Here is a 16829-nt window from a genome sequence, read left to right as displayed (position 1 = left end):
ATAGGAAAATACCTCTTTGGGATTGAGCTTAATTTTAGCATGTAAATGTTTGAGCTGAGCATTCAAGTCTATATTAGAAAAATAACACCTTTACCATCATCAACAAACATTTCAAAGCTTCCTATCAGACCCTAGTGGATGGCAAATACAGATGTTCTCCACTCATATGCTGATCAAGGGTTTTCAAGATCTAGGTGACCTTGAAATATGAGTCAGGCTTTAGCAACTAGGAAAGGTTTAACCTGTGATTTATGGCCAATGCACAAGAGGGCCCTGCTGCTGACACTTGGTAGTGGAGATTCAGATGATCTGATGTTCAATCAATCAGTGAGCATTTGGACAGGGCAGAATGCTGTGCTGTCGATGCTGAGGGGGAAACCAAAACATGACTCAGCCTCTGACCCCCAGGAACTTGTAATCTCATTGGGGAGATGAGACTTACACAGACAAACTGTTAATTAATTCTACCAGGCAGTACATAATATGAACTAAATGAATAAATCAAACAGTGAATGTCACAGGAATTTAAAAGGAGAAATTGCTAAGCCCTAGTCTAGTCAAGAAAAGCTTGCTTTGTTCATTTCCTGATTTATTAACTTATTCATTCATTCAATCAATCAGTCAATCATTCAGCACTTTGTATAAGCCCTGTACTATTTTAGATGACTGGGATAGAAAGTCAAAAAGCATATGCTCACTGTCCATGTAAGTTAAGAGAGAATGCACTGAGACAAAAACTAGGCCTTGGAGGAGTGAGAGATGGATTTGGATAGTGTGGGAAGTGGAAGGGCAGCATATAGGTGAAGCAGAAGGTGGGAATAGAAGCATCAATTAGTTAAGTGTGTTTATCTGGAGCATAATGAATACACTAGTCCAACTGGAGTAGGGCATTTGTCTAGCCAGAGTTGGGCATACTGGGATATTAGGAAATATTTGGATATTGCTCTATTGGGAAATAGGTTGAGAGGACAGGTAGAGAATTGATTCCAAAAGGGATAGATCAAACTAAGCAGTGTGAGTTTCATTCTCTGGGCTCCATTACCTACTGGAGAAGAATCTTCCATGAGGTTGATAATAACCTTTCTCTTTAGATAGTTTGATCTAGCAAGGTGTGCTGTACCAGAAGGAGGCAGGAGGCTGGGAAAGGAGGGAGGCCATTATGAAAATTACCAGCTATACTGATAAAGAGTAGAATAAATGTAAAAGGGGAATTAGAAGGGTTATGTGAATTCAATCTATCATACATAGGGAAGGGTTAATAGAATTTTACAGTTAATGGATAAATGGTGTCCAAGTAAACACATAACTCAGGCTCAGACTCTAAACTGTAGCAAAGTGGTACTAGTAGTTGTAATATGCTCTTTTACAGTGTGATTGACATATTAAGAGTGCCTTATTCAATCATTTATATATTCCCTACTTTGTTCTCACAAAAATTGAAACTACCTTTGAATTGTTAAGTGAGGGTAGGTATGACAAGACATAGGAAAACAGCTGAATTGATTTACTAGGGAAGATAAAGCCTGAAAACTTCCAAGTCAAGCCAGCAAATTCCATTCTTATTTTATACATGAGGGAACAGGCTTACAAAAATTAAGAAATCTGTCTAAATTCCTAGAAATTATGAGTGGCAGTTTCTTGAGCAAAGAATAACGGGAAAATAAAGGCATCAAGGCAATCTGTTATTTCCGAGGTTGGAAATAGAGCCTTCAGGGACTCTGCTTTGGCCTAGGCTGTGTCTCCCTGCCTGTTTGGGTGTGTCTGCAATGGCCTAGTCCACTCATGATGATGCATAAGGGTCCTGGACAGCCACTCAGTTTCAAAAGTTCATCGACACCTTGAAATACAGGTTATCATCTTCCTTTTCCTTCTGTCTTCAAAGCATTAAAGAAAGACACTAAATAAGATGAAGATTGAAGTGCAAAAGTCTGTTAGACATTTGACTAGATCTTAAGAAAGAGAGAAAGAAGGAGAGAGAGAGAGAGAGAGAGCGCACATGCAAGCAAGAGCCAGAGTATGAGATCATGTCAAGGCTCTGCAATCTCAAAATTATTCTTTTAACCTGATGGTCCTCAGCCAAGGAAGATTTCCCACTCCCGCCCACCCCCAACTTCACCTCTCCCATCCTCTGCCCAGGGGACTTTTGACAATATCTGGAGACATTTTTGGTGCTGGGAGTGGGTGGTTGTTATTGATATCTACTGATCCAGGGGTGCTGCTACATATCCTACACAAGAGGTATACTACAAGACACTCCACCCCAACAAAGAGTTAGCTGGCTCAAAATATCCAGTGCCATTGTTAGGAAATCCTATTTTAACCCAAAACCTGACTCCTGTAAAAAGTCTAGACCCTCACAATATCACTTAACCTCTCTGAGTCTCCATTTCATCAAATGAGAACTATGAATTGCTGTGAGGATCTTATTACAAAAAAGTATTTTAAAAGAAATATTAGATGCTCTGTAACTATTTTTGTGTTTTATCTAGAAAAATAAAATCAAAGTAATAACAGTTGCATTGAAATCCAAGTTCAGACTTAAGTAGACATCTTAAACAAAAGTTGACTCTTACTTTAATTCTTCTTAGAAGCTAGACAATTCGGAAAAAAATAGGATCAAGGTTTGAAGTCAATATTGTTTAAAGAGAAGTTGTCTGGTGGGAATATGAACTGGTATAGCCACTTTGGAAATAGTATCATGGTTCCTCAAAGCGTTAAATATGGAGTAACCACATGACCCACCATTCCATTCCTAGGTGTGCACCTAAGAGAACTGGAAAAATTCACACACAGAAACATGTACACAAATGTTTATAGTAGCATTATTCATAGTAGTCCAAAAGTGAAAACAACCCAATATCCATCAACAGGTGAACGGATAAACAAATTGTGGTATGTCCATACAGTGAAATATTACTCATCCATTAAAAAAAGGTACCAATTCATTCTGTGTGGATTACCCTTGAACACATTATACTAAACAAGAAAAGCCAGTCACAAAATCGAACGTATAGCTTCATTTTATTTAAGTGAATAGGCAGCTCCATAAAAACAGCCAGTAGATTAGTAATTGGCCAGGGCTGGAGGTGGGGGGATGAGGAGATTGGAGGATGGTAGACAAACATTACAAGTTTTGGGGTGACAGAATGTTTTACAGTTGATTGTAGTGATCATTGCATAACTCTTAATATACTAAAAATCATTGAGTTGTACATTTTAAGTAGATGAAATGTGTAGTATGTGAATTTTATCTCAATAAAGCTGTTACCAAAAAGTGAATGCAAAGTCAAATTCAGTACCTGAAAATAAAACTTTAGAGAGCTACTGGGCCATCACAGTGATTCCGGGAGCAAAACAGGGCTGGCTTTATCGATATGGTGAGCAGAAGTAGCACAGCCAGGGTGACTGTTGCATCCCCTCGTATGCTGGCTCTGCCTCTGAGCAGCCGAATGACCCTGGGCAGCCTCTCTGGTTTTCTGTGTCAGCATCTGTAACATGAGAACAATAAACTTAACTTCTAGGATTATTATGAGAATTAGGAATTACATATTTAAAGTGCCTGGGACATTATAGTCATTCAATACTGATAGCTTTTATTATCAGCTATTTTTACAAATAGGCTATGTTTCAAAAGTTCATTTGCAAGTTTGGTTGCAAGGATGGAAACTGTCGCTTTTTTTGTATTCTTCTTTGTGGAGAAAACACTTTAAGTCTTGATTTGAGAAGCACAGAGTAGCCTATTTAACCCTCTCTCTGTAAGGAACCTTTTTTGCTAATACCCCAGGCTGAATTCTGGAGAGGAGCAATGAGGGTAACAGGGAAAAAGAAAAGAAAGTGTCCCGTCCTTCATTTCAGCTTAAACAGTTTGTTAGTTTAAAAAAAAAAAAAACGATTATACAAATTGTACACTCTCTTTCTGGAAACTGAAAATTTTAGTAATGTATAGAATAAAAAGCAAAAATAATTTGTGTTTCTATTATTCTACATCATTCTGGGTTTTTCTCTTTGTGTTAATTTTAACAAAATGGGAATTATGCAGCATATAATACTTAGCCAGAGTTTTTCACTTATTAAGATATAAGTAGCAATTTGGGACATTTTTAATATTAATGACTAAATTATATTTTATATTATAAATATAGCATATTTGATTTAGCTAACCGGCTACTATTGGAAATCTTTGTAGTTGTGAATTTCTGCTATTGTAAATAATGGTATCCTGAGCTATCTTCACTGTAAATTTTGGCTGCAGCTCTGTTACTATTTTAGGATTAAATCTTCAGAATAAGATTTATGGGAAATGAGGTATCACATCCCTACGTTTTCTGTTTCTTATTGGTATATTGCCTTCCAGAAGGAATGTGCAAACTCATACTGCCATGAGCAACACATGAAATTGCCTATTTCCCTTTATACCCACTAACACTGAGGATAACCAGTTTTTATTCTTTGCCAATGTGAGAGATGACAAATAACACCTGAGATTCCTACTAAGTTCAGAAATTTTATGTTTGTCATCAACTAACTCTCTTTCTAGAACCAAGATCCTATCTTTTAAGCCTCAGTTACTAAATCATGCAGGTGCTTAGTACCCCAAATGACCCTAAATACCATGTTCCTCTACCCCAAAGATTTTCCTCATCAAAGTGCTCCTGGTCTCAAAGGTGTTTCTTTCCTGTTCTTATTGGAAGAGTATGTTCTTTCAAAGCTATCTATCTCAGGGGGTTTTGGGAGGAAATAGAATAAATTATCTCTAATTTGCAAATAATTAATAGCACTTCAATCTGAACCTTTAAAAGAGTCTTCCTAATAACAAACCTTGAAGAATCTCTAGGGGTGTTACTTTAGGTCCATTCACAGAATGAAATAGAAAAGAATGCCTGGGTAGAAAGCTAAGGTTTTTAGAGAGGAATATGTCACTTCACATGGCTTGGAATCATCTGGGGTCAGCTTCCCTGAACTAGCCCTGCTTTTCTAGCTTCTTTTCTTTCTTTTCTGAAACCTCTAATGGAGTAGTTCTCAGTCCTGCTGCACAACTGAATCCCTGGGGATCTTTGAACTTTTCAAGGCCTGGGGCCACCCTCAGAAATCTAACTTAATTAACCTGGAGTTGGGCCTAAAAATCTATATTTTCAAAAGCTCTCCAGGTGATTCCTGCATCCAGAACTATTCTAAAAATCCTCCTCTAAAGAGCTAAGGGTTTCACACAGGGAGTGAGGACCATGCAGGAAAAGGTCAAATCAAAAGACCAAAATGAAAAGAAAAGAAAACAACCAACCAAGCACACACTTACTAAGTGATAAGTTTAAAGAGAGAGAGAGAAGAGTAGCGATGTGGAAAGGGGACAGAAAACATAAGCTCATGCTCAGGTCCTGCTAACTCACAGTGAGCAGACTCCTGCTCTCGTGCCAGACTCATCTAAAATGACTAGATGATAGATCTTTAACTAGAGGGGACACTCCTCATGGTGTCCAAATGTACTTTCTTCCCTACTGTATCTTCGATGTCTAGCAGGGTACTTAGCCCTTAATGACTTTGACCTTGTATGTTGAACTAGTTAGTACCTCCCTTTCAGCACAGTTTATAGTTTACTTGCAAATGAGGTTTCATATGTTATGCAGATATATTCAAATAAGTATACAAATGAAAGTGAAAAGAAAAAAACGTACAGTTGGCTGTGCCCCCCAAGTGACTCCAAAGGAAGTCAAACGTTCATTATTACCAGGAAACGCTTGACAGGGCCTCTACTTCATTAACCAAGTCCCTGGGTCAGGACCCATACCCTGGCCGTGTCTGAGGACAACTGCCTTTGGGAGAATGTGGGGCCACCAGGCTGAGAAGTCTTTGGGTTCTCCCCTCAACCCTAAGCAGATGTTCAGCACTGCAGCGGAGACTGTCTTCAAGGGAGCTGGCTGAAATCACAGGAGCTCCCTTACAGCTGGGCTGCTCTGAGCAGATGGGGCTTGGCTGCCCTGGTACAAGTGCAGCCTGGCGCCATGCTCCTCCCTGCGAAGCATCTCCAGCCACTCAAAAGCACAGGGCACAAGCTCTTCACTTGGCACCCTGGGAGCCTGGCAGGCCTCTGCTGTGAGTGTCACAGTGTTCTTCCCAGCTGGCTTCTTAGGGACAGCTTGGCTCTACCAAGACAAGTCTGTTTTATCTCCAAATTGGCTCTTAATCCATCCTTTGCTCTCCATTTTTGCTGCTGCTACTTTAGCTGAGACCCTATCTTTCTGTCTCCTGGGGCCTCCAGAACCATCAGTTTTGCCTCTAGCCTTGACTTTTCCCAGCTCCTATCATCTGTTCTGTGGCCAGAGGATTCTTTGAATGTACACCTCCAGTCCCATTGTTCCCATGCCAAAGACCCCTCATGGACTCCAATGTGCTAAAACAGTGATTTTCATCCCTGGGTACACATTAGAATCACCCAGGGAGGTTTTTAAAAAATGCAGATGCCATATTAGCACATTCCTAGAGATTCTGATAGAATTTGTTTGGGTAAAATGCTCTCTAGAATAATTTGTCAAAGGATATTGTTGAAGCCCCTCTGTAGCCTGGCATGTAAGGGCCCTGGGTGATGGGGTCCTCTCCCTACCTGCCTTCATATTCCTCTCTTCTGCTTCTCATTCCAGACCGTTTTTTCTTTGCACAGGCTCTCTGTCTTCTAAAACTCTTGCTCACTAACTTGCAAACTCTTGCTCATTTTCCAAAACTTCTCTCAGTTATCACCTGCCTCTTCTGTGAAACATTCTTGGGATCCTCACATGGTGTTAGTTAGGGCTTCTTTGTTCTCTGCCTATAAATTACTGTTCCACCCAAAATTGCAAGTGTTAATATTGTTTACCTGCCTTTCTGTCTGCCCCACTAGCTTGAACTCAGAAGATGGCATTTTAATCCTCTTTGCATATATCTCTTTTCAGGATAGAGACCATGGCACTCCCTAGTGCCAGGGACCATTTTGCAGTTGCTGTTCTGCCCATTGTTTTAGCCAACATCACTGCCTACTCATGACTGACATGAACTATTCTGCACAGGCTGCTGTATTAACTGGTGCAATTCTCACAACAGCCTTTTAGTACAATTGTTGTCCCCCCTTTTGCAGGGGAGGAAACTGAGGCAATAAGAAGAAAGGCAACTCAATACATAACAAGGCACAATAAATGACTGTTGAATAAAGAAAGGTTTGACTGTGTGCTCTTATCACAGACAAATCTTTGTGACCAGATGGGTTAATATAACTGTTTCCTTTAGCAGACACTCTGCAGAGACAGGATAGTGTCTTAATAGGTTATAAGCTTTTTAGAGGAAATAGTTGAAATTCTCACGACTAGTTTCCAGTGCAATTTCCTCAATATAGCAGGTAGGTCAGTAATGCAGTGAGCATCAAAGACATGCGAGAGAAAGAACAGGAGAGAGTTGAACTCTGACCATGCACCCACTATGCCCCCAAAATGCCATAGACAATTTCCTGCCTGATCTCATTTGATCTCTTTAACAATAATACAGAGTAGGGATTATAATATTTACAGATGATAAAATCAAAGCCTAGCAAAGACAGGTAAGTTATGCAACGTCACGTAATTAGTTACGGAAAAGGTTGGAATTGAGCTAGTCTGTTCCCTCTCTCCAACAGGAGACTGCCTCTGCCTTGCACATCACTGAAATCTAGCTTTCCTCATCTATGTTAAAAATAATTTACTCTTTACTCAAAGCAGAATATAAGTTGTTTGTAGAAAAGTGAGAAAACTAAAATTCCTATAACCTCCCTACCCAATGATAAAATTGCTAGGATTATTTTGAGTGGTTTTTGTTGTTGTTGTTTGTTTGCTATTTTAGTTTTTCCCTCTGCATTAACACATCAATAGATCAATTAATACATAACATGCTTTTGGCTGTAGTATACATACATTTTTATGTTTTGCTCTTTTGTTTTTAACCTGAACATATCAGAAGTGGTTTAGCAACTTAAAAAAAAAAAAGAAAGAAAGAAAGAAAGAAAGAAAGAAAGAAAGAAAGAAAGAAAGAAAGAAAGAAAGAAAGAAAGAAAGAAAGAAAGAAAGAAAGAAAGAAAGAAAGAAAGAAAAAGACAGAAAAGAAGCCTAGAATTAAGTGGTAAAAAGAGAAAGAAAGATGACTCTTGTGAAACTGCTGGAAGTTTGGCTGGAGCCAAGTGAGGAGCTAGTCCACCCTGAGAAAGCACCTGGAGCACAGCAGCTGGGAAGTGAGACCCACTTTCTCCAAACCTCCCAAAGCAATCATCTCTACACTTGCCCTTCCTGTTTCTCTTGCAGGCAGCAACTTGAATGATGGCTTGTGGCATTCAGTTAGCATCAATGCCAGAAGAAACCGTATCACTCTCACCCTGGATAATGATGCCTCATCCCCAGCTCAGGACACCACCTGGGTGCAGATTTATTCCGGAAATAGCTACTACTTTGGAGGTAAATTCTCCAGTCTTTGAGATTGAAAGTAAAGGGGAGAGGGGGGTGGGGGGGCAGGGATGGAGAATGCAGTGGACAATTATTTCACTATGATGATTCTCTTTGTCAATTGGCCATTCTCTCAGCACACACACACACACACACACACACACACACACACCCTCAAGACCAAAATAGTGAGAAGCAAAATCTCTCACAGCTGTGCAAATAGAAATTATCTAGGTCACTGCTGAGGAAGAAAAGAACTTTAGCTACAAGAGTTGCTGTTACATAACACATCCACAAGAGATTTCTGTAGCCATGCCAAACTCTATGATCACACTGGAAAGGAGAAACTCAGCTGAAAACTTGGGGAAACTGTACCAAGAGTCAGCAGTACCTACAAGAGGAAAAATCAGGAGGAAAGGCACAGCAGCATGCTCAGCCATCTAGACCACTACTCTGCCATGTTGCTTTTTTAGTTCCTTGTCCTCTTTTCCCCACACCCCTAGAGGCTATGCCCATGGAGGGGCAGGTAGAAATGGGGAGGAGCTAGGAGGTCCATGAACTTGTAGCTCCTCATGGAGTAGCCAACTGGAGAGTGTCCTCTCCAATGTTAGGTGAATCCTGGGAACCTTTCCAATGAAGAAAACACAATGGCAAACTGGTGATGGTGAAAAACATATCATCAGGCATCTACTGCATTTTTATAAATGCATATATATATATATATATATTTAGTATTTTAAAGGTATTGCTTTCATTAAAAATTAATATCTAATTTCTTAGTCAGTTGTTTATATTATAGAAACAATCTCTGAAGAGGATTTATCCTCAATGGCTGTCTGACCTTGAGCAAGACATTTAGAGTCCCTCAAGTTCCTTATCTGGAACTTGGGGAAATAAGCTCACCTTCAGAACTGCTGAGAGAATTAGATGAGACTGAGGTTTAAATGTACAGCACAGAGCCTGCTACATGGCAGTGAATGGCCGAACTGGCTTCAGCTCTTATAGGTATGGGCATGGGATGAGGTCTGGGCTACAGTTGCCAGTTCTTCTTCCATTAGGAAATTGAAGAGAAGTATTGTATAAAAGTATGCACTGCAGTCTCTTAAGTAAAATTTACAAATCCCTTTTCTCATACCAATGAAATGTGGTTACAGTTTTGAAATACCAAAGGGACTTTTCACGGGTGCAGTAGACATATTGGAATCTCCTGGGAAGGAATCAGTATGAAGCAATAGATTTGTGGTTTGATTTTAGGGTGAGAGGAAGAGCCTGTGTCCTTCACCTCAAATCTTCTCCACCTGTGCAGGTATAAAAATTTCCTTTAGAAAGGGACTGCACATTCATTCTCTGTAAATGTTTTATGTGTCTCATTTAATTCATGCAGCAACTTTGTGAGGTTGGAAATAGTATCCCCACTTAATAGATAATAAGACTGGTGTTTGTTATAATGAAATAATTTGTGAAAGCCCATAGAGCTAATAAGTAGTAGAGCAAGAATTCAAATCTGGAACTGTGTTCCTCACGGCTCACTAGTGAAAGCAAAAGAATAAGAGAAATTGTAGCATAAAGGCTGCAGAACAAGGGTCTTGGTTTCCCAGAGATGACCTCAGAGACTGTAATTTTTCATTTTATGCAATATTTTAGCAACACAGAGAGAAAAGCAATCTCAAATTTATTTCTGGAGAAAATGTTTTTGAATAATTATGGTACAATAAGCATCTGACATGCCTCAAAGGCAAAATGGCTTGCATCCCCCACGTGAGAAGTGTTCTCAGAGGTAGATTTTAAGGGGTGCTGGGCTTATGAGGCAAAGATTTATCTCTGATTTGAACAGTGTTTAAACAAACGCCCCACAGGTAGACTGTAAACTTAAGGAAGGTGAAAAATGAGTTTCAGTAATAAGAGTCAACTTACATAAATTCTCTCTACAGCTTCAATTAGAAGTTGTAGCATCTCTCTTCATTTTATGCGTGCCTGTGAGCTGTTAACCAGCTGGCGGGCTTCAGCCCAGCACTGACTGTCTATTGGAGATGGCTGAAATAATTCCCAATTATTTATGGGTTATTGCCGTGTTTTCAAGCTTGCATCCCCATATGCTCTGAACCTATTAAAACCATTGGGATGGAGTTTGTAAAGAGCAAAAGCACTCATATCCCTGTGTACTCTACTCCTGCCTTAATGTGAAGTAGATATGCTCTGGTTACAAGCTATGCTAAATCAGTGTAATGTATTTCTTTAAAAGAACACCCTTTAGAAAGGTATGGTGTTAACCTTTCATGTATGCTATTATAGCCCTATAACTACGTGCATTAAACACTTGGTTCCCTTAATGTCTGATTTGCTTTGCATATCACTTCAAAATTCCAGTTATGTTCCTGTGTGTACATTTCTCAGGAACTAAGCCTGTTAATGCCAACAATTAAACAGACAATTACTCTGCCGCCACCCTTACCCAAATCACAATTTCCTTTGAAAGTGTAATTCAGAATTGAATTGTGCATTTAGACGTGTGTTTCAAGACAGAACCAAAATTTCCCAAGTAGTTTCAATATGTGTCTTCTTTGGGATGAGTGAAAGAAGATACCATGCAAAAGAATGGCAAATAACTTACCAATAGATAGGAAAAAAATCAGAACAAGATGTTATAGTATTAGCATTCCCTTTAACACAGTTTTGTTTTCTATACACTGATTGAGTATTCCCCATTTTGTACCAATTCTGTCCCCTCCCCGAGAATACTAGGATTTACAACAAAAGTCTGTGCACTGCTATGAATGAAAAGCACCAAAATAATTAGACCTCAAGGTCTTCCATCAATAGGTCACCAAAGCAATGACTGATCTTTTCAGTATTCTTCTTCATCTCTTTTTTCTGTCCCACAGGGTGCCCTGACAATCTCACCGATTCCCAATGCTTAAATCCCATTAAGGCTTTCCAAGGCTGCATGAGGCTCATCTTTATTGATAACCAGCCCAAGGACCTCATTTCAGTTCAGCAAGGTTCCCTGGGGAATTTTAGTGATTTACACATTGATCTGTGTAGCATCAAAGACAGGTAATTATGGTCTCTTCTCCTCTGTTCTCCCACCCCCTTCCCATTCTCACTGTTCTAAATATGAGTTTTCTTAAGCAAAATTCTAATCCACTGACATTAGCCACATTAGACATAATTGAGTCGCCTAATGGAAAATATTTCTGAAAGGATTTCAGGCCCAGAGAAAAATGGTTTAAATTAGTTGAGTCTCTCTTCATGTTGACTTGCAGTAAATGGGATATGCAAATTAAATCAAAATACAAATTTGTGAAAGGATTACAATTTTATGCATAAACAACATTTGATTACTTTGAAGTTAAGAGTAAAGCAAAAAAGAGGGAGGAATTACTTCTCTCCTAAACCAATTCATTCTTTACTGGAGGGGGTGTCCTTTCTAATACAGGCAAATGAGCATTAGGCCCTCTGGGGATTCTACAACAGATATTTTGGCAGTGCCTGGCAGTAAACTATGACCACTGGGGTTGGCTGATCTTTGCTGTCACTGCCGTCACCCACTGCATCTTTGGCCCTGAGGAGGCCCTACTCTGGCTAGAGAATATCACCACTTCTACAGCACAACCTGCAAATCCAGCAGAATCTCAATTTCTTTCTCCATTTCTTCTGGGTTACGGCTCCTCTTATATTGGAAGTTTCTAGATTCAAAGACCCAATGTAGAAAAACAAAGAGGGTGGATTCTGAATTTTCAGCAAGTTTTACCAGGTTCTCCATGTTTTTTCTCCAATGTCTACTTCCTTCATTGTTCTAAATCTGCTCACTCCAGTCCAAATATCATTTACCGAATGGGTGAATAATACCTATTAAGTGCTTGCTGACGTGTTGGTGATATACAGTATCTCTCATGTTTCATAAGGGAATAAATTATTCATTATGATGAAATGAGATAAATGACCCAGAAATGCACTCTTATTTATAGGACACTTGACAGCAGCAACTTAGTCTAGCCCTGGACAATGAGGTCAAGGTTTTCAAAGGTGATGCTGAACTGAATTTTAAAAGAGGAGGCGAAGGCAGGCTTGGCCTACGGGGTGGAAATGGAGAGGAGACGGAGGGGGACTGGCAGAACACAGAATGCAAAAGGCACAGAAACAGGAGAAAGCATGGCTTGCAAGTATCTCAACAATTCAATGTATACTATTTTTTTCTTTTTTTTTTTTTTTTTTGTCTTTTTCGTGACCAATACTCAGCCAGTGAGTGCACTGGCCATTCCTATATAGGATCCGAACCCGTGGCAGGAGCGTCGCTGCGCTCCCAGCGCCGCACTCTCCTGAGTGCACCACGGGCTCAGCCCCTATTTTTTTCATTTTAAATCTCTAATATGGAGAAGCATTTTACAATTCATGGTACATAACAGTTTCACTGGCAACATTTATTTTTCTTAGTGACATAAAATTATGGTGTCTTACAATGAATGGAGCTGATAAAATATACCTCAGTAGGGATGGTGGGTAGAGCACACGGTGTGAATCTGGCTAGAGATGTGGGCAGGATCAATCATGAGGACCTTCGTGTGCCAGAGAAATATGACTCCATGATCTAGGCAAGAATCAAGGAAGGTGGTCAGATTGGCTGTAAAGCTACGGGAATATGCCAGTTGTCGGGTTGAGGCAATAGTTACATTAATTGTACAGCTAGGCATTATCATAACTAAAGCCAAAATGTATCATTATTTTAGTTATACTAAGTTTCCATTTGTGTTGTCAGGGCTAGGACTCAGACCCTTCAAACCCATTGTACAGACTGGTTCACAAACCCTTCACATGCAGGTCCGTGCTAGGTAATTGGGAAAGATCCTGGGAGCTGTTGGCAGACAACAGGAGCTCAGTCCTCTGCAGAAGCAGCAGAAGCTTACAGCAGCAGTAGCTGCAGTGGTGGTTGTCTGTCAGGGCATCACAGGAACAGTGGCTGCAGCAGCAACAGCAGTGGCTTCCCTGTGGCCCCCCAGGGGGCATCCTGGGGGTGGGGATCCCCTGGATCAGAGCCACTCTTCCTTTATACTTAAGTCCATAACCCAGGACACCTGGGTGCACATGTGCAATTACATTAGACAATAACCAAGGAATGCCTGGGTGCATGTGCATATTTACATCAAAAGTTCAGCAAGATTCTGAACATCTGAGGGGCCCTGACCATTTTCCTTCACTTTCCCTATGTTTGCATAGCAGAAAGAGTACTCAGGAAAAAGTGAGAAAGGTGGATTGGAAGAGAGCTCTTGTCCAGGGGAGCAAAGGTGAGAAGTAGCAGGTGCCCTGGCTGAGTGGCATAGAAATCAGCTTCCCAGAACATAGTCTCTGCTAAGGCTGGGAACAACCAATGTAATTTGGTGGAATTGTGCACGTTTCTCTGTTAATATCACTACACATGGGATCGTCAGCAGATCACACAGACTTCTTAGCTCTTCTGCTTCATTTTTTTTTTCTATTTGACCAGCTGGAAAAGTGTGTAATAAAATGTGTGCTTCATTACAATGTGCTTGTTTAGAGACCTCAGGATAAAAGATATTCCGGGGAATGGTTGCCACCCCTGTAGTCTTTAGTAATGGGGAGGGGAAAGCATTCTATTTCATCAGCTGGTACAGCCTTTTGCAAAGTGTGGAACAATGCAGGGAACACTTATCAATAGAGGACTCTTATGATACCTTAATTTCTAATCAAGGAAGCTCTCATTATTTTTGATTACATGAAAGTCATTGCCATTTACACTGCATCATTACTTTTGTGTAATTGTAGTCTTGTATAATTGTATTACATACAACTGTGTTTTAGTTAATTGTATAATATGGGATTGTGTTTAGTTTAGTGGGGAAATGGTACGTTTTTCTTGATTTACAGAGACAAGAAAACTGTCTCTAACAGAAGGAAAAATTGTGGCAAAAGGCTTTGCTTAATTTATTATTTTTTGAACTTATATTTCACATTTGATTGAGAGGGGAAGGGGTTAGAAGGGAAGGTGATTTGAGTTTCATGTTTTATTTTTAATTTTAAACTAAGTTCAAGAGAAAGTTAATTTCATGGTAAGTGCAAAGTTTTTGCCTTTAAGGAGTTTGCTCCTTGGTGGGGAGAGAGGGGGGAAATAGTCTGGCTGTGGTTTTCCCTATCTGTGCTTCTGTCCAAAAAATCCATGGAGGACAGCCTGAGAGTCCCTTCTTACTCCCAAACTCCTTCCTCCTGGGCTATAGGGACACAGCCTCCCTCCTTGCCTCTCAGTGGCTGTTCTGCCCGACTCCTCCCCTCTCTGCCTCAAAGTGAAGTGGGATCCAGCCCTTCCAGCTTCCCTTTCTTGCTGGCCCCAACTGGGCATCTTACACATTTCAAGGGTCTTAGTGCTGGTCACTGTGGGAAAATCAAATATGGAAAATGCAAAGTAGCCTTCATACAGGAGGCACAAATGTTCTGAAATCTTAAGAGTTTTTTCTAGCAGGGGTTCTTTCGGCAGGTCCCTTGGGGACGGTGCCTAGACTCTGGTGGCTGCTGCCCAGCTTGTACTGTTTGAAAACCACCTTTGAGACATCATCCTGAATAAAAATTGGGAGGGTCCCTTCTCAGGGATTAAAGAACTTCAATTAATTTGCATCTCAATGAGGGGCAAATTACCAAATCATCTGGCCTCTGCAAAGAAGGGAGGTAGGATAACTGGCCTTGTTTACAGCTCTGGCAGCGGGGAAAGTGTTGGCATCAGGCAGCCCCAGTGCATGACAGTCCAAGGAGGCAGAACCGAGCATTCGCAGCACAGCCCATACCCTTCCACTAGTTTTTCCAAACCTCTTGGATACAGTGTGCAGCCACTGTTCCTCTTCTGCAGGCTGACCTCCAGCCTCATGTCCCCTGCATCCCAAGCCCTCATTCTTCTTCAGTTACATCTGTCCACCCCCTTGGGCTTCAAGTAGGCAAGACACAGAATTCTCGTTGAGGAAAGTCACCATCAATAATTGCTTCATTCACAGAACTATTTTATCACACCCTCTGTGGTTCAATCTCACAGGCATTGAGTGAATAAGTGAGACTGCTTACGTATGTCTCTGAGTAGGACAAGACACTGTAGGACCTGCAGGAGCCCTGGAAGTACAGAGGCACTAATATCCCCCTTTTCTAAAAGGGGAAAACTAAGACCAAGAGATGAATGTCAGCTTTTCCAAAGTCTCACAGCATTGAAGTTGCAGTCAAGAATTGAGCATTGCCAGTGTTCTCACCCCTGCACCATCTACCAAACAGGCACCCACCTGAACATGGTAATTACTGTGTGTCAGTGGCTCTACATATGTAACCCCACCTTTTGCCTGATGAGGTAGGTTTCTCAAGTGTATGCAGTATATCATATTCTTTATGAACATTATGTGTCGAATGAGAATCCATTTAAAAGGGGGGCATTCAAAGTGGTGTGCAATGACAGGCAGGGTCTGAGTGAGGGAAGGCAGAGGTGTTTCTTCCCAGCATCCTTGCAGATGAGTCCCAGTAATTCCAGGAACCATGTCCAATACTGCATTGGTCAAGGTCCAAGGCAGGAGAGACCGATTATCAAATGCTGTCTAGGAATTTAAATAGGACATACAATCCAAGGTGTGAAGACAAACCAGAAAGGGTAAATAGAAATGCTGATGTGTAAGCTCTCTGAGGTTGGGGGCAGGGGGGAGTGAAAATTATATCTGGGGAAATTCCTGAATTCCAGTATAGGTGGCAGCGTCTTTGAGAGGCAGTAGGGCACATTTAAATCCCAGCCTACCACTCATCACCTTGAGATATGACATGTTATTTAAACTTTCATCTACATTTTTTCTTTTGCAAAACTGGTATCATAAAACCAACCTTTCCACTGAGTTAAATGAGAGAATGTTGGATGTCAGGTGCTCACTTGCATGTCTAGTGTGCCTTAGCTACTCAGTGTTCACCATGCAAATTCCCGTTGCCAAAAGCATTGCCGACTCTAGTTTCCATGTGGAGAGGAGAGACTTATGACTCCTTCTGACATCCCTCCTACTACTACCATGACATGTGACCTCCCATAGTTTCTGAAGGTGGTCCCCATAGAAATACCTCACACATCCCCTAAAATTGGCTTGCTCTGCAAAACTCCCCTTCGGCTTTGATTCCTATTTGTTCAGAGGACCTGCCCTTCCAGGTCACCAGCCACCGCCCATTAGGAAAATATCCATCAGTTTTGGTGCCAATGTTGTGGTCTTCAGATTTTCCTAAAGCTCTGGTCTCAGGGCCAGGACTAGAGTGAGCATAGAGAGTAAAATTGAAGGAGGCCCTTCCTTCCAGGCTCCTGCACCTACTGACCCCACATTTGCAGCGACCTGATTGTGAAGTCAGAGTCTTTGTCACTCAGTTCCTTCCCTGCTCCTCACTACA

At 40.9% G+C, this 16829-nt stretch overlaps 1 protein-coding gene across 2 annotated transcripts in view; it reads left to right on the top strand.

Annotated features, from left to right (window-relative positions):
• The window catches only part of CNTNAP5 (contactin associated protein family member 5), a 761255-nt gene that overhangs the window by 417285 nt on the left and 327141 nt on the right, over positions 1 to 16829 (top strand). For both annotated transcript variants that reach the window (XM_063097434.1, XM_063097424.1), the window contains exons 9-10: positions 8292 to 8441; positions 11312 to 11483. In XM_063097434.1, the coding sequence (XP_062953504.1) occupies positions 8292 to 8441; positions 11312 to 11483 (322 nt within the window). The remainder of the gene's footprint in view (positions 1 to 8291; positions 8442 to 11311; positions 11484 to 16829) is intronic.

This window comes from Cynocephalus volans, chromosome 1 (genome assembly GCF_027409185.1).
Source record: "Cynocephalus volans isolate mCynVol1 chromosome 1, mCynVol1.pri, whole genome shotgun sequence".
In the NCBI taxonomy this organism is placed as follows: Eukaryota; Metazoa; Chordata; class Mammalia; order Dermoptera; family Cynocephalidae; genus Cynocephalus; species Cynocephalus volans.
Note: the sequence above shows the minus strand (reverse complement) of the source record. Positions and strands in the feature narration are given on the sequence as shown.